At 43.0% G+C, this 20782-nt stretch overlaps 1 protein-coding gene across 5 annotated transcripts in view; it reads right to left on the bottom strand.

Moving 5' to 3' along the window:
* Nucleotides 1–5799: 5799 nt before the first annotated feature.
* Nucleotides 5800–20782, bottom strand: part of LOC122543942 (uncharacterized) — a 29160-nt gene continuing 14177 nt past the window's right edge. For 2 of the 5 annotated variants that reach the window (XR_015754605.1, XM_087983737.1), the window contains exons 3-4: nucleotides 14193–14314; nucleotides 5800–6274 (exon numbers count right to left, since the gene is read on the bottom strand). Coding sequence is in view for 2 of the 5 variants with exons in the window: in XM_087983737.1 (XP_087839863.1) it covers nucleotides 6271–6274; nucleotides 14193–14314 (126 nt within the window). In the remaining 3 variants the exon portion in view is untranslated. Of the gene's footprint in view, nucleotides 6275–12059; nucleotides 14094–14192; nucleotides 14315–18472; nucleotides 19693–20782 lie in introns of those variants that run through there. The other 3 variants (XR_015754606.1, XM_087983738.1, XR_015754607.1) reach the window with 2 other exon arrangements.

Raw genomic sequence — 20782 nt, forward strand, 5'->3', positions numbered from 1 at the left:
GTTTTCCTGTCTAAGGGCAGCCTTTGTCCATAATAGAGGTAAACAGGTTAATTCCGCTCCAGTATCCAAAAGACATTCTATTTCTTGGTTGGCCACCCTAATTAAGATATAAGTTCCATCCCTCTATTGTTGCACTAGAGCTATCTGGGGTATGGTAAGTGAGAGGGTGGGCTCTCCTCGCTTTTTGTTATCTTCAACATTTCCTTCTCTCATTCTGCAGTCATAACCTTTCTCCTATTCACAATTGTTCTGGAGAAGGGTTTGATCCTGATTTAGAGTTGCCTGAGCACCACCTTGGTGATCTCATCACTTGGCCCTACAAGTCTTGGAGAAAGTGAGGACTGCAGATCAGGAATGAAGAAGAGCTTATGCTCAAAGTGTTGACTCTCCTGCTTCTCGGATGCTGCCTGACCGGCTGTGCTTTCCGGCACCTCGCTCTTCTACCCTAGAAGTCTTTGCCCTTTTTGCAGCAATGATAGCGTTTGTTGGGGGTCCTTCCTCACAGTTGTTTCTCACTTGGTTTTCCCCCTGTGACTTGCATTACTTTTAGCTCAGCACTTATGTCCCTGTCCAGCCTATGGCACCGACAGATCAGACTTCCCACTGTCACTAAATGGTCCTTCCAGTCATGATGGGCTACTTGCAACATTTAGCTAGTTCCTGCTTCAGTCCTGTCACAAAGACAGCCTTTAGTCATCCCACACTGCTGTCATCCAAGTCATTGGGTATCCTAATGTCAAATCCAGAGTGATCTGACCATGCCACCTTAAACCTTTTGAAATAATGAAGTGGACCCTCACACATATTTTTGATATATACCATCAGCTTTGTCCAGTCCATCTCAAAACCAATTCCGATCCCATCTCAATGATGTTCGTTCTCGCCCATCATTTCACGCTGTCCTATTCAATCTTTTTCCTTCGCTAAGAGGCATCAGCGTTGACAATACTTGGACCCCATCTATCATGTGCAGTTTGTAAATACTCCTCAGCCATTCCGGTTGCTCCCATGTTTTCATCCCTCCACCACCACCCAACCCCGACCCCCCTTCTCTTTAGATCATTTATCTACCTTTTCTGGGTCCACAGACATGTGGTTGAAATGTTTTCTATAAGCCTAAATGGTGATAATGCACCCATTGTCCCTGTTGTCTCTCTCTGTTTTATTTTAACCTTCATCCCTTTAGGGGAGCAGGCTGTGGTTTGGTCTCTTTTTCTGAGTTACCTCTTTTTCTGGGACTAAAGTGGCCTCCCTCCATGGGTTCTTGGCCAATTGGTTTAAACAGGGGTATCTGATCCAGGATTTGGCATACTTTCCTTTCGGATCAGGGGGCTTATTAGGCTCTTTAGTTACTTGTTTCTGTAGTTTCTTGTTTTCTGACTCTTAGTCCTCACACTTTCTTTCAGATCCCTGCACTTCCTTTTTAGCCCCTGTTAATTCTTCACACACCACTATTAATTGTTCTTTAATGCTGATTAAATCTCGCTCATATCAAGAGTGTGTTATAATTTCGTTTTGCTGTCAGACCTGTCCCTTAAGGGCAAGGGACCATCTTACTCGTTCTTTCTCTTTCATGTGGGTTGTTTATCCCCAGACCCTTTTAAAACATCCAGGAAACATTGCCCCATGGAGGTATTATACTTTTGCCTGATTTTCACAGAGGTTTCAGATATGTCGAATTGTTGGTCTTTGTATTCTTTTAGTTTCAGTAGAATTTTATCTCCTGATATGTCAGGTGGGGCCAGCCGACCCTTGGTAGTTTTTGGCAGTTCTGTACTCTTATCAACCACCACTGTGATAATAACGGATCTCAAGTCAAGCTTAATTAACCTTGGTCAGAGACATTTACAGTACCTCCGCTCCACCATGTACAGACATCTGATTTCAGGGAACTTTAGCCTGTCTACCCCATCGGAATTCAGAATCGCGGGAAGTGGGAGACCCTGAAGTTTAGATAACTGACCAAGGACTTTTAATAAAAGAGGAATCCTTACCTCTATGGACATTGAGGTGGTCTCAAATCCACAGCAAGGTCTGGGTTACTTCAGCGATCCTGCCAGCCTACACCAAGTTTTCAGATTGCATATTTTTAATGAGTGTTTGATAACTGTCTGCAAAATGCTTCCCCCCACTGACATTTCAACCACTTGTCTGTCTCAGTCCTGGACCTCCCTCTTCATTATTGGGACTTGTACATACTGGCTTCAAAAGCTGTCCTGGATCTACTTTAAAGGTTCCTCTAAACCTTTCACACTATGACGGCTACAACTAATGTTGAGGAAGTTTAAATCCCCTGCTATCAATACCCTATTACTTTTACACTTCCCTGAAATTTCCCTTCTTACCTGTTTTACTTGTTCTATGCATTCGGATTTATTTAAGGAGCTTTCTAAGATGTCATCTCTCCTTATTGCTGTAATAATTTCCTGAAACATAATTGTGAGACCTCCTCTTCTTTTGCTTCCTTCTCTGTCTCACATGAAGGCCCTGTATCTTGGAGCATTGAGTTTCCAATCCTGCCTCTCTCTCAGCCATGTCTCAGTGACAGCAACATACCCCCATGTTTTAATCTGTATCCTCAACTCATCTGTCTTGTTCATCAAACTTGCAGCACTAAAATGAATGCCATTCAACCATGTCAAACCCCCTTGCACCTGAACTGGCCTGTAATGTCACTGCCTTCCTGACTCATTGTTGATTCTTCTCTTTCCTTTTGGACATTCATTCTGGATCCCATCCCCTTGCCAAGTTTAGTTTCACACACCCCAACAGCACTTGTAACTAAATTTCCAGCATTAGAGGCTATATATCACTCTGGATGTGTCTTCTCTCAACTGCTCATGTGAAAGGTACTGATTGTCTCATTCTGAGTTCCTTAGAGATAAGATAAAGACTTGATGCAACTTAGTTCTAACAAAACCTGATTTGTATCATATTTGTGCTAAGTGGTTAACTGAACCTGTGGTGTTCACAAACATCAGCAGAAATAGGGCCAGAAAACACGGTTTGGATTTGGATAACAACAGCATCAAAATCCAGCACTGACAGTTACCAGGGAACTCATTGTTGTTTAACTAATCCTGATGAACCAAAAAAATCACTTTACAACAATATGCAGGTGGACAGTCTTTACCCAACAAAAATGTGTTGATGTACAGCGACATTGTGATTATTTTCAAAACCTATCCTACAGATACACAATTGTATCAAGGTTTTATCTACAATATTAGCCCCTTTGATACAGCAGTGTTCAATAACATCAATACAAACAGTCTGATGACCAAGGTTTATTCCTTAGTGTGGGTAAAAGCAAAGCCTTGTGGTTCTTTGTGAATTTGTTGGTGTGTTAACAAACAGCAAAGCCTTTTACACAAACACAGCAGATGAATGGGATCAAGTTAGTGTCATTTGATGGGAAAAATTTGAGGTATTTTAGGTAGTGGAGGTGATTTCCTTGAATTCCAGGAACAACAATTACTGTTTGATAAGCTGTTGGATTGTTTTGGAACTTTGGGAGAAAAAGATCAAAATAACAGCACTTGTAAAAGTGCTGAATGGGATTTATCCAAGGATTCGCTGGGAAGCCAGGGAGGAGATTGCAGAGCCTTTGGCTTTGATCTTTATGTCATCATTGTCTACAGGAATTGTGCCAGAAGACTGGAGGACAGCAAATGTTGTCCCCTTGTTCAAGAAGGGGAGTAGAGACAACAGTGGAAATTATAGACCAGTGAGCCTTACTTTGGTTGTGGGTAATGTGTTGGAAAAGGGTATATGAGATTGGATTTATAATCATCTAGAGAGGAATAAGTTGATTAGGTATAGTCAACATGGTTTTGTGAAGTGTAGGTTGTGCCTCATAAATCTTATTGAGTTCTTTGAGATGGTGACCAAACAAGTGGATGAAGGTAAAGCGGTTGAAGTGGTGTATATGGATTTCAGTAAGGCGTTTGATAGGCTATTGAACAAAATACTGAGGCACGGGATGGGGGTGATTCAGCAGTTTGGATCAGACACTGGCTAGCTGAAAGAAGACAGAGAGTGGTGTTTGATAGGAAATGTTCATCCTGGAGTTCAGTGTTTAGTTCTGTACTGAAGGATCTGTTTTGGGTCCACTGCTGTTTGTCATTTTTATAAATGACCTAGATGAGGGCATGGAAGAATGGGTTAGTAAATTTGTGGAAGACACTAATGTCGGTGGAGTTGTGGATAGGGCTGAAGGATGTTGCAGGTTACAGAGGGACATAGATAAGCTGCAGAGCTGGACTTAGAGGTGGCAAATGGAGTTTAATGCGGAAAAGTGTGAGGTGATTCACTTTGGAAGGAACTACAGGAAGAAAGAGTACTGGGCTAAAGATCCTTGGTAGTGTGAATGAGCAGACAGATCTCGGTGTCCATGTACATAGATCCCTGAAAGTTGCCACCCAGATTGATAGGGTTATTAAGAAGGCATACGGTGTGTTAGCTTTTATTGGTAGACGGATTGAGTTTTGGAGCCACGAGGTCATGCTGCAGCTGTACAAAACTCTGGTATGGCCGCAGTTGGAATGTTGCGCACATTTCTGGTCACTGCATCACTGGAAGGATGTGGAAGCTTTGGAAAGGGTTCAGAGGACATTTGCTAGGATGTTGTCTGGAATGGAGAGAAGATCTTATGAGGAAAGGCTGAAGGACTTAGGCTGTTTTTGTTGGAAAGAAGAAGATTGAGTGGTACAATTGAGACATACAAGATCATTAGATGGTTAGATAGCATGGATATTGAGAGCCTTTTTTGTCAGATGGTGATGGCTAGCATGAAGGGACATAGCTTTAAATTGACCAGTGTTAAATATAGGACAGATGTCAGAGGTAGTTTCTTTACTTCGAGAGTAGTAGGGGCGTGGAACACTGCCTGCAACAGTAGGAGACTTGCCCACTTTAAGGTCATTTAAATAGTCATTGGATAGGCATATGTATGAAAATGGATCAGTGTAGGATAGATGGTGAAATTTGAATTTAGTACATATCTAGAGTTAGAAGGTAGTTTCATCACAACAACATAACGATTGTTGTAAAAATTCTTCTCACTTACCAATTGCCTTGAGGGAAAGGCATCTCGGGTGCAGATGCATAGTTCCTTAAAAGTGAAGTCATAAGTAGACAGGGTGGTTAACTAGCCATTTGGCATACATGCCTTCATTGGTCAAAACATTGAGCATAGGAATTGGGACATAAACTCTTTTCCCTGGGGTAGGGGAGTCCAGAACTAGAGGGCTTAGGTTTAGAGTGAGAGGGGAAAGATATAAAAGAGACCTAAGGGGCAACTTTTTCATGCAGAGGGTGGTACGTGTATGGAATGAGCTGCCAGAGGATGTGGTGGAGGCTGGTACAATTGCAACATTTAAGAAGCATTTGGATGGGTATATGAATAGGAAGGGTTTGGAGGGATATGGGCCGGGTCCTGGCAGGTGGAACTAGATTGGATTTGGATATCTGGTCGGCATGGACGGGTTGAACCGATGGGTCTGCTTCCGTGCTGTACATCTCTATGATTCTATGACTCTATGTCGGTGAGGCCACTTTTAGAATATTAACCAAATACTCTCAAACGGGACCAGATCAGTTTAGGATATCTGGTTGGCGTGGATGAGTTGGACTAAAGGGTCTGTTCCGTGCTGTATAACCCCATAAGCAGGAAGATCAGGATTCTCAGTTTCATTGCTTTTTGATTACATGAAGAGAAACATTTTCTGTGCTGTCCTGGCTATAATATGTCAACCATCTGAAAAATCACAGAAAGAAGCACACAGACCAGACTGAGTTTGTTTCAGTTTACTTGACTGTGATAAGTGCTTTAACCAATTACACAACTTCAAAACAAACATTGCAAAGTGTACAAAACTTTTCATGTGTTCCATTGTTTCACAATCTCGGGAAATACAAGGACACCTGTGAAGAAATGTGAAGAATGTGATAAAAGATTTGATTACCAATCCCTGCTGGAAAACCATCAACATAATCACACTGGAGAGAGGCTATTTATTCATTCTGTGTATGGGAAGGGATTTACTTAGTCATCTGGCTTTTGGTCACACCAGCGGGTTCACACTCAACACCATTAATCTACATGTGACTCCAGCAGTTGAAGTCTGTGACTATTGCTGCAGTTTCACGAGTGTATAGATACATTATCAATTCTTATTATCCTTCCTGATGCATAGTAGATGATCCATTTAGTTGAGTTTCTCTTTACATTGCTTCTTTGCTCTAGTATTTGAATCTCCGGCCTTGTGTCTATCTGTAAAAGCAAAACAAGTCACAACACAATCCTTCTAAAAACTCAGCAGTGGTGCCTTTACCAGTCATACCCTGTGGCGGTGAAGTATCCACATCACAGTGAGAGTGATGCACAGGCGCAGTGTCAGGAACATGCGTAGTGCATTTGGTGAATTTGCGGCCCAGGTAAAGGGAGGGTTGGACCTGGCAGCTGGACAATGTGACTCCTTTTGGAAACAGTGTGTCTGGCTGCAAAGGGAAGGTAAGGAGCTCCTGGCACTGGTTGGCAGAAAGTAGGGGCAGTGAGCTGGACTGACAGAGACAGTCAGGAGGGGAGAATCTGTAATTTGCAACCCAGGGAAATGTTTATCTCTTTTTTAGATTAGATTCCCTACAGTGTGGAAACAGGCCTTTCGGTCCAACCAGTCCACATCAACCCTCCGAAGAGTAACCCACCCAGACCCACTTCCCTCTGACTAATGCACCTATGACTATGGGCAATTTAGCATGGCCTGCACATCTTTGGACTGTGGGAGGAAACCGGAGCATCCGGAGGAAACCCACGCAGACACAGGAAGAATGTGCAAACTCTACACAGTCGCCCAAGGTTGGAATTGAACCAGGGATCCTGATGCTGTGAGGCAGCAGTGATTACCACTGAGCCAATGTGCCATCTCTTCGTAATCTCCATCCTGCACTGACACAGATTGAGTTTATAAACTTAAAATAATGTAGCCTTTGAGAAAGATTAAACAGATTGGGGCATTTAAGGAAAACTGAGCAGTGACCTATTAATGCAGTTTAAAATGCTCAATGTTTTGGACAGGGGTCAATATGTAGAGAATGTTTCCACATGAAATTTCTTCACTCAGTTAATGATTAAAATGTGGAATTCACAGCAAATAGTGCAGACAGAGAGAGAGATATGTTCAAAAGTAGACTCAATAAACCTGACAGGGAGATGGGATAAGAAAAATAAGTCAGAAGACAGATGAGATGAAGAGAATGGGAGAGGAAACATACATCAGAAGAGTAATTAGACTGAAAAGCATTTTTGTTTCTTTCATATTCTAAGTATTCCATATTAAACATTTTTTGCAGGGTATTCAGAAGTTTGTACTTATATCCAGAAGGTGAACCAATGCATCATATCAAAATCTGACAAAGTCATTCAGTTAATTAGAATCTGAACATCATCAGCTTCTGAAGAAACACTTCATGTAAGAAAAGATTTTAAACATCAGTGTGACTGCAAAACTGCCAAGACACACATACCCGAGGGAGAGTGTTCCAGTGAACATACTGTGGAAAGAGTAGGAGAAAGTGAGGACTGCAAATGCTGGAGTACCAGAGTTGAAAAATGTGGTGCTGGAAAAACACAGCAGGCCAGGCAGCATCCGAGGAGCAGGAGAGTCGACATTTCGGGCATAAGCCCTTCTTCAGGAATGGGGCAGGACAGTGAGTGTCAAGGTATTCAGAGATGGGGACAGGACAGTGTCGAGGTATGCAGAGATGGGGACAGGACAGCGTTGAGGTATGCAGAGATGGGGACAGGACAGTGTCGAGGTATGCAGGGACAGGACAGTGTCGAGGTATGCATGGAAAGAGTAGCCCAGCTACTCAGCCTGAAAAATAATTACACCATCCACAATGGGGAGAGACCATCAATGTGTTCTATCTGTGGAAATCAATTTCAGTCAATCACTGAAGCTGGAAAGAATCAAGGACACTGACACTATGGAGAAACTGTGGGAATGTTGGGACTGTGGGAAGAGATTCAGTTACCCAGCAGGGTTGGAAAGTCATCAACCCATTAAGCTGTTCCATCTGTGGGAAGGGATTCACTCAGCCATCCACCCTCTGCATACGCCAGGTTCACAATGGGAGAAGCCATTCACCTGCAGGGAGGGAGTTAATGCTCTTTCAACCCTCTGGATTCATGAGCAGGTGCACTCTGATGAAAGACTGTTTGAATATTCTGACTGTGAGAAGAGTTTTAAAAACAGAAAGGATATATTGATACATCAACACAGTCACACTGGGGAGAGAACATTCACCTGTAATGTTTGTGGAAAAGGATTCATTCAGTCATCTCAGCTCCTGATACACCAACTTATTCACACTGATAACAGACCTTTTAGAAGTACTGACTGTGAGAAGAGCTTTAAAAGTAAAAAAGATTTACTGAACCACCAATGTGCTCTAACTGGGGAGAAACATTCATCTGCTCCGTTTGTAGAAAGGGATTCACTAGTTCATCCTAACTTAAAACACACACTGATGAGACACCTTTTGGATGTCCTGATTGTGAAAAGAAATTAAAAACTCACACTGGGAAGAGGCCATTCCTCAGCTCTGTATGTTGTGAAACTTGAAAGGGTTTAAGGATGTTGCTAGGGTTGGAGGATTTGAGCTATCAGGAGAGGTTGAATAGGCTGGGGCTGTTTTCCTTGGAGCATCGGAGGCTGAGGGGGGGACCTTATAGAGACTTATAAAATCATGTGAGGCATGGATAGGATAAATAAATAAAGGCTTATCCCTGGGGTCGGAGAGTTCAGAACTAGACCGCATAGGTTTAGGGTGAGAGGGGAAAGATATAAAAGAGACCTAAGGGGCAACTTTTTCACGCGGAGGATGGTACATATATGGAATGAGCTGTCAGAGGAAGTGGTGAAGGCTTGTACAATTACAACATTTAAAAGGCATCAGGATGGGTATATGAATAGGAAGGGTTTGGAGGAATATGGGCCAGGTGTTGGTAGGTGGGACTAGATTGGGTTGGGAATCTGGTCGGCATGGACGGGTTGGACCGAAGGGTCTGTTTCCGTGCTGTCTGTCTCTATGACTCTAAACGAGACTGATTAGGATCTTTCCAGGATTGGAGAATTGTGGCTGTGAGGAAAGAATGGATAGGCTGGGGATATTTTCTAGGTGGAAGTGAAGACTGCAGATGTTGGAGATTAGAGTTGAGAGTGTGGTGCTGGAAAAGCACAGCAGGTCAGGCAGCATCCAAGGAACCGGAAAATCAACATTTTGGGCAAAAGCCCTTCAAAAGGAATCTGTGGAACAAAGGAGACTGAGGTGACATTTAATTAAAGTGATAAAATTGTGAAGATTCCAGACAGAGGGGATAGGAAGGAGCTACGCATTAACAGATCAGTAACTGGAGATTTTAGATTGAAAGTAATTCACAGACACGGGGGGAGGGGAGAATAATTTCACTCAGAGATGGTGGGAAACTGGAACTCTATCTAATAAGGTGACAGAGTCAGAAATCCTCATCACATTGAAGAAAAAGATACAGATACACGAAACATAGAGGACTATGGACTAAGATCTGCAGAGTGGGATTAGCTGCCATAGTTCTATTTCAGCCAATGAAAGCACAGTGAGCCAACTGGCCTCAATCTGTTTTATAAGTTTCTGACTTATTTTAGTCTGATCATTGCAGTTTGTTTCTGATGATATTCATAGTCTCACAAATTGGACTTGAGTTTAATATTCTGGAGAAATGCTAAATAAATCAGCTTTGCTTCAAACATGTCACTGTAGATTGTTGTATTTCTCCCTCGTATTTAATATCAGCTGGAGTTCAGAAAGGACAATCTCGAATGAGGATTGCATGGCAGCAATAGAGCATCAGCCTGCACATTTCCTTCAGGGTCACACTGAGGGGGACAAATGGCACTTTGGTCTTTCTTGTCTCTTTACTGATAACAAAGTCCCTGTCTGAATCAATCTTGTGGAATGTAAGAAATGTGTCCCAGTTAGTGTCTTCAATGGTTCAGAACTTCCAGACACGTAACAGAATCTCATTTACAACTGGACTTAGGGGTCAGAAGGATTCCAAGCCTCACATTTTAATGTTTTCCCAGTATGGCTGCGGACATGTTTGGAAAGGTCAGGTGATCGATTAAAACCACTGTGGGGAACAGTGGGCTAAGGTACTGCCATGAGGGGTCTTGGAAAAGTAGAGTCATACAGCACAGAAACAGACACTTTTGGTCCAACCAGTCCATGCCAAAAATAATCCCAAACTAAATTATATCCCTCCAAACCTTCCCAATGACTGTACTTATCCAAATGTTTTTTAAATGTTGTAACTGTGCCTACATCCATCACTTCCTCTGGAAGTTCATTCCACACACGAACCACTCTGTCTTAACAGGTGCCCTTTATATCTTTTTTTAATTGTCTCTAGATGCCCCTAGTCTTGAAATCCTCGATCCTAGGGAAAAGACACTTACCATTAATCTTATCTATCGCTTCTATTTTTATGAACCACTATATGGTCACCTCTCAATCTCCTACACTCCAATGAAAAATGTCCCAGCTTATCCAGATTCTCCTTACATAACTCACAACTTTCATACAAATCAACATCCTGTTTATTTTCTTCTGAACCTTCCCCGGATGAATAGTATCCTTCCTAAAACAGAATGACGAGAACTGGACACTGTACTCCAGAAGAAGCCACACCACCATTCCATATAACCCCAAAATGACTCCTTTATTGGGAATGTGCTGGTCAATCCCCATCTCTCAGGCTGCTAACTTGAGGCAGTATTAACATGCTGTTCCCTGGCATACTATTGCACTGTCTCCCAGTACTTGGCCCATCTGATCAAGGTCCTGTTGTACCCTGAGACAACCTTGACTGCACAGTACACCACCATTTTGGTGTCATTTGCAAACTTACTAACAATATGTAGTTCTGAGGAGATTACAGAGATAGGGAGGATTGTAAGACTGGAAGAGATTATGCAGATAGGGAGGATTTGCGAGGCTGGAGGAGATTATCATCTAAACAGCACACTGGTGTACTAACAGCATATGAATAGCACAGTTCAAAAAGGCAGTTTGCCATGACTTTGTCCAAGTCAAATAAAGACAGACAAAAAATACTGGTCTGGATAGCAAAAAGCCACTGTATACCTAAAGTAAAATTAAGATGAATGTTTTTTGGAGAGGATGCAGAAGCTCAGATAATTCTCCTTGAGAAGGTTAAGCAGTGATCTAGTGGATTTTTTCAGGATATTTCCAGGATATTTCAATTGCACAGAGAGAATCATAGAATCCCTACACAGTGGAAATAGGCCATTTGGTCCAACATGTCCACACTGGCTCTCTGAAGAGCACCCCATCCTACCTATGTATTACCCACAGACTAATCCATATAATTTTAAAGATCTGTGGACATGATGGGTAACTTAGCATGGCCAAACCACTTAACCTGCACACCTTTGGACTGTGGGAGGAAACTGAGGCAGGCACAGGGAGAATGGGCAAACTCCACACAGCCTGATGTTGGAATCAAACCCTGGTCTCTGGTGCTGTGAGGCTGCGGTGCTGCCATGTCACAATGTTTGGTTACCACAGAACATATCTTTCAGATAATTGCCAAATGATGCAAAGTGAAAATGTGAAGATTGTGTGAATCTGGAAACAGACTGAACGTTAGGCTGAATGCAGATTTAAGAGAGAAAGTGAGGGCTGCAGATGCTGGAGATCAGAGCTGAAAATGTGTTGCTGGAAAAGCGCAGCAGGTCAGGCAGCATCCAAGGAACAGGAGAATCGACGTTTCGGGCATAAGCCCTTCTTCAGGAACTTATGCCCGAAACGTCGATTCTCCTGTTCCTTGGATGCTGCCTGACCTGCTGCGCTTTTCCAGCAACACATTTTCAGCTCTGAATGCAGATTTAGCAGTTACTCTCAAAAGTGATTTGATATTTAACTTTTCAAGGAAAGATTTGCAGGTTATGGCAAAGACAAGAGAATCCAGGTAGATTTACAGCAATCCTCAACTGAGAAAGTATAGCCCCAATGAGCTGAATGACCACCAGACCATGTGCTCTGTGATACTGCACTGCGAATAATGAAGTTCATTCAAGGGCAAAGTTAAAAATCACACAACACCAGGTTATGGTCCAACAGGTTTATTTAGAAGCACTCGCTTTCAGAGTGCCGCTCCTTCATCAGGTGGCTGTGGAGGTTAAGATCATGCTCACAGAATTTATAGCCGAAGGATTAGATTAGAACTTTCATTTTTTATAATGGGACATGCTGGTTTCTGTTCTTTGATATGTAAATCCCAGAACTTCTTTTAAATTACATTCCCAAGACAGCTCTGGTTTTTAAACAATAGGTGTGAAGTCTGTCTGTGTCCCAAAGCTATGTCAGACTGACAAACCCTCTGTATAGCTTTGCAGAGTTTTCCCTGACTTCACGCAGTTTTTCAGCACAAAAGCTCAGGGCAGAGAGAGAGGAGGTTCCGCCACTCACCTCACAATGGAGTCCGGCTAATTGACGGCAGCTCCCCCACCAATAGGAGTGAACGAGGGGCGTGACAAGCAAGATGACACGTCACCATGAACGCTGCTGGTACAGTGTTGTTGTGACTGGGGTCCGATTGAGTGTAGCCGGGAAAGCGGGAGAAACAGTGGGACCGGGAGGAAAACTGGGTCAGTCTGGGCTGTGGGAGACTTTATGAAGACCCGGTATAGGCCACTAGACCCGAGTTAGAAAACCCCAGTCCCGCCTTTGCAGCAAATGGGAAGTTGGCTGTGAGCCTGAGGCAGTGATACGACCCGGGTTACCAGCACGTTTATTAGGAGCGATGTGCAGCAGTACACGTGTGTGTGTGTGTGTGTGCTTCTTCCCGGGTTGGGGGGCGGGCGATTTGAAGAGAAGCATTTACACAGTAAACTGAAATCAAGAGAAATATCATTCGTATTTAACTGCGGAAGGAGTTGGTGAGAAAATATCTCGGATAATTTTGTAACTCGTCAAATTCATGGTTAGATTACCCCTGGGATGTGTTCAATTCTGGGCCCTGCAGCTGAGAGAAATCGCCGTAAAAGGAAACACACACTTGCCAAATAACACTTGCCTCCTCTCAGCCTAGTATAAATACCTCCCTATTTCTCCCTTTTTTTAGCTTTGACAAAGGGTCAGTTAGACTCGAAACGTCAGCTCTTTTCTCTCCTGACAGATGTTGCCAGACCTGCTGAGATTTTCCAGCATTTTCTCATTTGGTGTCAAAATAACACGTCAGCTCTTTGAGAGATCAGTCACATACTTAATAATTTTAGCCTATATATTCCCCATTCTCAAATACCTGCAAAATTCCCTTTAAAATTCCTTATCGGCTTGAATTCCATCATCATTTCAGGTGATTCCAGATCCCGACAATTCTATTTATCCTGAACCTGCTGAAGTTCATGTTGAATCCAGAAGGTTATACTGTGCTAAACTGAAAGATGAGCTGCATTGCAATGTTTAGAATAGGACATCACTACAGTGTGGAAACAGGCTATTTGGCCCAGGGAGTCCACACTGACCAAGAGCATCCAAACCAGACTCAGCCCTTGACACTATCTCCGTAACACCGCATTTCCCATGGCTAACACACCTAACCTTCACATCCCTGAACACTATGGATAATTTAGCATGGCCAATCCACTGAACTTACAAATCTTCAGACAGTAGGAGGAAACCAGAGCATTCGGCAGTAACCCACGCAGACATGGGGAGGACGTGCAATCTCCACACAGATAGTTGTCAAAGCCGGGTCAAATATGACGCTATGAAGCAGCAGTGCCTACCACTCAGCCACTGTGGTCACACCATTTTTCAAGGTGGTCACACCACAGGTAAGAATTACATAGGTAGAAAGTGAATGGACAACCAGACAAAGTAAAGGGCACATAAAGAAAGTGCAAGAGTCTCCAGTAGTCTTCCCCCGCTTGGATATACTGCTTTGGATGCTGTTTGGGGTTGTTAGGGGTGGTCTCTTAGGGGGAATCTGCAAGAGTGAAGCTCATGGCACCACAGGTGGTCAGCTGCATAAAAGGAGAGGAAAACAAGTGGCAAAGCAATAGTGACAGGGGATTCAAAATAGGACTGCAGTCAGATGTGAATCCAGATGGTATGTGACCTACCCGGTGCCAGGATGAAAGATGTCCTGGAGTGGCTGCAGGACATTCTGAAGCAGGAGGATGAACAGCCAGTGGTCGTGGTTCACATAGGGACTGTTGACATAGTTAAACAGAGGGAAAAGTACCTGAAAGATGAATACAGGAAGATAAGAGATACATTAAAATGCAGGAGTTCCAATGAATAATGTCAGACTTACTCCCAATGCCACATGCTAGCGAGAGCAGGAATGGGAGGATTGATCAGATGAATGTGTGGCTGGAGAAATGCTGTAGCAGAATAGCCTTTATTGAGGAATTGGGACTGTTTCTATGGGATATAGGACCTGTGTCACCTTATTTATCCTGGACAAAGCTGGGACAAATCTCTTGGAGGATTTTGCTCGTTCCTTTGGAGAGGTTTTAAATTAGTATGGCAGGGGAATGGGCGTCAACACAAAGGCTTTGAGGGGTCAGATTCAGATCAGGAATTGAGAGCTAGAATATTAGTTAATGATGCAGTCATTGCCCAGAAAGACAAAAGAAAGCAGGATTAAACAAGGAAAGATTCTCTCTTCATCAGTCAGTCCTGACCTCCCAGAAATCAGTCTGGTGAACATTCTTTACTCTATTTCAATAGCAAGGTCATCCATCCTTGGGAAAGGAGAATAAAGATGCACACTGTACTCCAAAGCCTTTGTAGAAAGATATCCCTGCTCCTGTACTCAAATCCTCTCACTATGAAGATCAACATATCATTTGCATTCTTCACTACCTGTCGCACTTACCTGCTCAGTGTCAAAAAGTGTGATGCTGGAAAAGCACAGCCAGTCAGGCAGCATTCCAGGAGCAGGAGAGTCGACGTTTCAAGCATAAGCTCTTCATCAGGTATTTGAGTCAAACTGCTTAGTCAAAGAAAGACTCACAGAGAAACACTGAACAAAATGGGGTCAGAGTCTCTGATATAAAATTGTGAAACTCAATGTCCCCATCGTATCCATGCTAGTCATCAAGCAGCTATTTATTCTCGTACCACTTTCCAGTATTCAGTGTGTAACCGATATTGCAGTGCCTTATATGATGATCTAAACATTTCTTCAAAGTTGCAATTGTTCCTGCATCTGTTACTATTTAAGATGCTGCCAGACCTGCTGAATGTCTCTAGCATTTTCTGATTTTATTTCGGATTTCCATACTTTATTTAAGCACTTAGTGTCATAGAGTTATACAGCACGGAAACAGACACTTGGTCCAACTTGTCCACGTTGACCAAATATCTGAAACTGATTGAGTTCCATTTGGCCCATATCCCTCTCCACATTTCCTGTTCATGTACCCATCCAGATGACTTTAAAATGTTGTAATTGCACCTGTCTCCACTACCTCCTGAGGTCGCTTGTTTTATTCACGCACCACCGTCTTTGTGAAAAGATTGCCCCTCAGGTCCCTTTTAAATCTTGCCCCTCTCACTTTAAACCTATGCCCACTAGTTTTGAACTCCCCTACCCTGGGAATAAAGACATTTATCTCAATTAAACTCCATCTGCCAGTTTTCAGCCCATTAGCCCAATCTGATCAAGGTCCAGTTGTACTCTGAGGTAAACTTCACTGTCCATTACACCTCCAATTTTAGTATCATATGCAAACTTATGAACTATACCTCCTATGTTCACATCCAAATCATTTATATAAATGACAAAAAGTAGTGGACCCAGCACCAATCCTTGTGGCACACAACTGGTCACAGCCCTCCAGTCTGAAAAGCAACCCTCCACGATCATCCTCTGTCTTCTACCTTCAAGCCAGTTCTGTATCCAAATGGCTAGTTCTCCCTGTATTCCATGAGATCTAACCTTGTTGACCAATCTCCCATGGGGAACCTTGTCAAACACCTTACTGAAGCCCATATAGATCACATCCACTGCTCTGCCCTCATGAATTCACTTTGTTACTTCTTCAAAAAACTCCATCAAGTTCTTGTGACACAATTTCCCACGCACAAAGCCCAGCTGACTGTCCCTAATCAGTCCTTGTCTTTCCAAATACATGTAAATCCTGTTCCTCAGGATTTCCTCCAACAATTTGCCCACCACCGATGTCAAGCTCACCAATCTTTCGTTCCCTGGCTTTTCTATACCACTTTTCTTTAATAGTGGCATCACATTAGCCAACCTCCAGTGATTTGGCACATTGACTGCGACTATCAACGATATAAATATTTCAGCAAGGGGCCCAGCAATCACTTCCCTAGTTTCACATAGAGTTCTAGGGTATACCAGATCAGGTCCTGGGATATATCCACTTTTATACGTTTCAAGACATCCAGCACCGCCTCCTCTGTAATATGGACATTTTTCAAGATGTCACCATCTATTTCCCTACATTCTATATCTTTCATGTCCTTCTCCACAACCCTGATGCAAAATCCTCATTTAGTATCTCGCCCATCGCCTGCAGCTCCACACATAGGCTGTCTTGCTGATCTTTGAGGGGACCTATTCTCTCTCTAATTACCCATTTGTCCTTAGTGTATTTATAAAAACCCTTTGGATTCTCCTTAACCCTATTTGCCAAAGCTATCTCATGTCCCTTTTTGCCCTCTGATTTCCCTCTTCAGGATACTCCTACTGTCTTTACACTTTCATCAAGAGTTCACTTGATCTCTCCTGTCATATGCTTCCTTCAATTTTTTAAGCGAAACCTCAATTTCTCTGGTCATCCAACAATCCTTACACCTACCAGCCTTTCCTTTCACTCTAACAGATTAACAGGAATATACTGTCTCTGGACTCTTGTTATCTCGAATATTGAGTGTAGTTGTGGTGTCCTTCCTATCGGGAGGATGTTGTGATACTTGAAAGGGTTCAAAAAAGATTTACATGGATGTTGCCAGGGCTGGAGGATTTAAGCTATCAAGTAAGGCTGAACAGGCTGGGGCTGTTTTCCCTGGAGTGTCAGAGGCTGAGGGGTGACCCTGTAGAGGTTTATAAGATCATGAGGGGCATGATAAATAGACAAAGTCTTTTCCCTGGGGTGGGGGAGTCCAGAACTAGAGAGCATAGATTTGGGGTGAAAGGGGGAAAGATATAAAAAGGGTCTAAGGGGTAACTTTTTCATGCAGAGGGTGATGCATGTATAGAATGAGCTGCCAGAGGAAGTTGTGGAGGCTGGTACAATTGCAGCATTTAGAAGCATCTGGATTGGTGTATGAATAGGAAAGATTTAGGGGGATATGAGCTAAGTGCTGGCAAATGGGACTTGATTATGTTAGGATGTTTGGTCAGCATTGCCGAGTTGGACCAAAGGATATGTTTCGGTGCTGTACATCTCTATGACTCGAAGAAAAATCTGCTGACACAGTCAAGGTTGGCCTTAATAGGTTAACGAGGAACCTTTATGAAATCGACCTGTGCACTGAGATATACTGTAGATGACTGCCTCTGGCTTTTTTTTTGAAAGGATAGCTAAGTATGAATGTTTGAGGGACAGCACGAAGAGACTGAATTGTTAACAATATGTTTAGAGAGAATACGGTCAGTGGAACAAATTTGGGTCTCATGGACAAGACAAGCTCTGACAGAGGTAAACTGGAAAAAGCTGTGGGGTCAAGCACAGAGGAACTTGACAGGCAGTTTGATGCAGTGAGCTAGTGGGACAGGAGCAGTAGCAGTAGTTGATCAGATTGTCTCAATCTTAGTGGCGACTAAGCTCCTTGATCTCTTCACACTTGTTGTTGAAGGAAAGAAGGGAGAGGGAGAGTCTTCAAAAGGGACTTATTTGTGTTGGAGATATTAAAAAGACTCATGACGCTGGGTTTAACACAAAGCTAATTCATGCGAGTTTTATTCTGAATATTCACACCAAAAGCCGTTCATCAGGATTCCTGATTCTATTCCTGATGAAGGGCTTTTGCCCAAAACATCAATTTTCCTGCTCCTCGGGTGCTGCCTGACCTGCTGTGCTTTACCAGCATCACTCTGATCTAAACTCTGGTTTCCAGCATCTGCAGTCCTCACTTTTGCCTACTCCACTTTGTGTGAACTCACTGGTATATGGTGAGGGCAAATGATTGTCTGAACCCAGTCCTGCAGTGAGAGCACATGAATTGTCTCTCCTCTGTATGAATACATTGGTGGGAAAGTTACAAATCTCACAACACCAGGTTATAGTCCAACAGGTTTAATTGGAAGCACTAGCTTTCAGAGCGCCACTCCTTCATCAGGTGGTTGTTGCACCACCTGATGAAGGAGCGTTGCTCCGAAAGCCCTGTGCTTCCAATTAAACCTGTTGGACTATAACCTGGTGTTGTGTGATTTGTAACTTTGTACACCTCAGTCCAACCCCGGCATCTCCAAATCATGACTACATTGGTGGGAAATCATATCACTGAGATTTCCACAGCACTATTTCCAGTCTTGGCAGAGAAAGCTGATCATGGGCGGCATGGTAGCACAGTGATTAGCACTGCTGCTTCACAGCGTCAGAGACCCGGGTTCAATTCCTGCCTCAGGCGACTGACTGTGTGGAGTTTGTACATTCTCCCTGTGTCTGAGTGGGTTTCCTCCGCGTGCTCCGGTTTCCTCCCACAGTCCAAAAATGTGCAGGTTAGGTGAATTGACCATGCTAAATTGCCTGTAGTGTTAGGTGAAGGGGTAAATGTAGGGGAATGGGTCTGGGTGGGTTGCGCTTCAGCGGGTCGGTGTGGACTTGTTGGGCCAAAGGGCCTGTTCCCACACTGTAAATAATCTAATCAAATTGTCTTGATCTCAGTGACAACAAAGCTCTTCACACTTCTTGTTAAAAGGTGAAGATAGGGGGTGGGGAGCTGGAGAACAATTTAGAATACACTGTGTAAGAAACAGACATCAATAAATACGGTTCATTCCTGGGTGTGATTAATCGCTGTAGTTAGTTAACTAACTAATCGCTGTAGTTAGTTGTGAAATCTCTGGTCATTCAGCAGGTGGGATGACTGACTGAATTCCTTCCCACTTTCAGAGCAGGTGTGTGACTTCTCCCTTGTGTGAACTTGATGGCGCACTGTGAGGTAAGATGATCGTCTAAATGCAGCTCCATAGTCAGAGCACCTGAACGGTCTCAAAAGTGTGAGGAAGCATCAGCCCTCCAGAACCTTTATAGCACTTCCCAACTGAAAGGCATTTAAAAGGTCTCTTGTCAGTGTGAACTGGCTAGTCTGTCCCCAGGTTTGATGAATTGATAAATTTCTTCCTATACTCCCAAGCTGAATGGTCTCTTCGCAGTGTCACCACAGTCACCACATTTCCACGGTTTCTCATCAGTATGAACATGTCTATGTTCTGACAGGCCGGTTGATTGGTTGAAGCCTTGTCCACATGCAGATTCAGTGTTCAGTTCCTCCTTATTGTGAATTGTGCTTTCTCCTTCCATGTTCAACATTCAGTGACATTCAGGCTGTGGTATGTTTGGCAATTATCTCAAATCCTGATGTAATGTCTGAGTTCAGTTTCTTGAATGCAAAACCTCCTCTTCTAAAAACTTTGCAAGCCTTATTTAGACAGAACAAAGGGAGTGAAACAGAAACCATTCAATCAAAAAAGCAGGCTATGAAATGTGGAGTAGGTGAAGCTTGTAATTTGCACAGTAGAAGTTAACAGCAGTGCACAAAAAACAATTTATTGCCATTAATGATTCAGTGGGAAGGTAAGGTTGGTAAGTCAACAGCACACAGTCAGGGGATAGGCAGTGGTGGAAACCTAATTGAGGCACAATTAGCAGAACTAACAGTAAAATACAAAATAGAACTAAAGTACAACCATTATCAGGGACTGAAGAAGTTATACAATGGCAGAGGAGGATCTGGGAGGCAGATGCAAAATACAGCAATGATGGACATGGATTCAGATCCAGAGTCTTTACTAGCCACACTAGCTCCAGACCGTGCAATCTCTCACAGATAACAGAACACAGTACTAAAAACTTGAACTTCCTCCCGAATAATCAAAAATGCTCAGCTCTGAAACAATTTCACTGCTTTCAATATGACAGTCTCCTGCTGTTGCTTGCAACTGGAAAGATGTCAGAATCTCTGGAAAGAGAGGAACAAGTTTGAGACATTACCCTGTATTCCATGAATTTTCACTTTGGAACCAGTTTGCCATATGGGACCTTGTCAAATGCCTTAACAACATCCTTACAGACAACATTCACTTCACTACCCACATGGATGCTCCTTGTCAATTCCTCAAATAATTCACTCAAATTTGTTAAGCATGGCCTTCCCTTAACAAAGCAATGCTGATTATCCCTGACTAGTCCATGCATTTTAAGTGACACTTTATCTGATCTCTCAGGAATTATTCTTACAATTTGCTCAGCAGCAAAGTAAGACTGATTGGCCGAGAGTAGTTTGGTGTTTCCTTTGTACATTTTTTTGAAAAAACAAAACCACATTTCATTCCTGTAGTCCCTCACCTGTGTTGAGTGAAGATCTGAACATAATCCTCACAGCATTTGCTATTTCTTCCCTGATCATCCTAGGGAACCATCCAGCTGTTCTGCTGATTTTTCCACTTTCAATGATTCCAGCTCCTCTAACACTTCCTCTCATTATTATTATTGTCTAATATTTGACACTA

This window comes from Chiloscyllium plagiosum, unplaced genomic scaffold (assembly GCF_037043375.1).
Source record: "Chiloscyllium plagiosum isolate Xiang-an unplaced genomic scaffold, Cpla_swu_hap1 HiC_scaffold_46, whole genome shotgun sequence".
NCBI lineage: Eukaryota > Metazoa > Chordata > Chondrichthyes > Orectolobiformes > Hemiscylliidae > Chiloscyllium > Chiloscyllium plagiosum.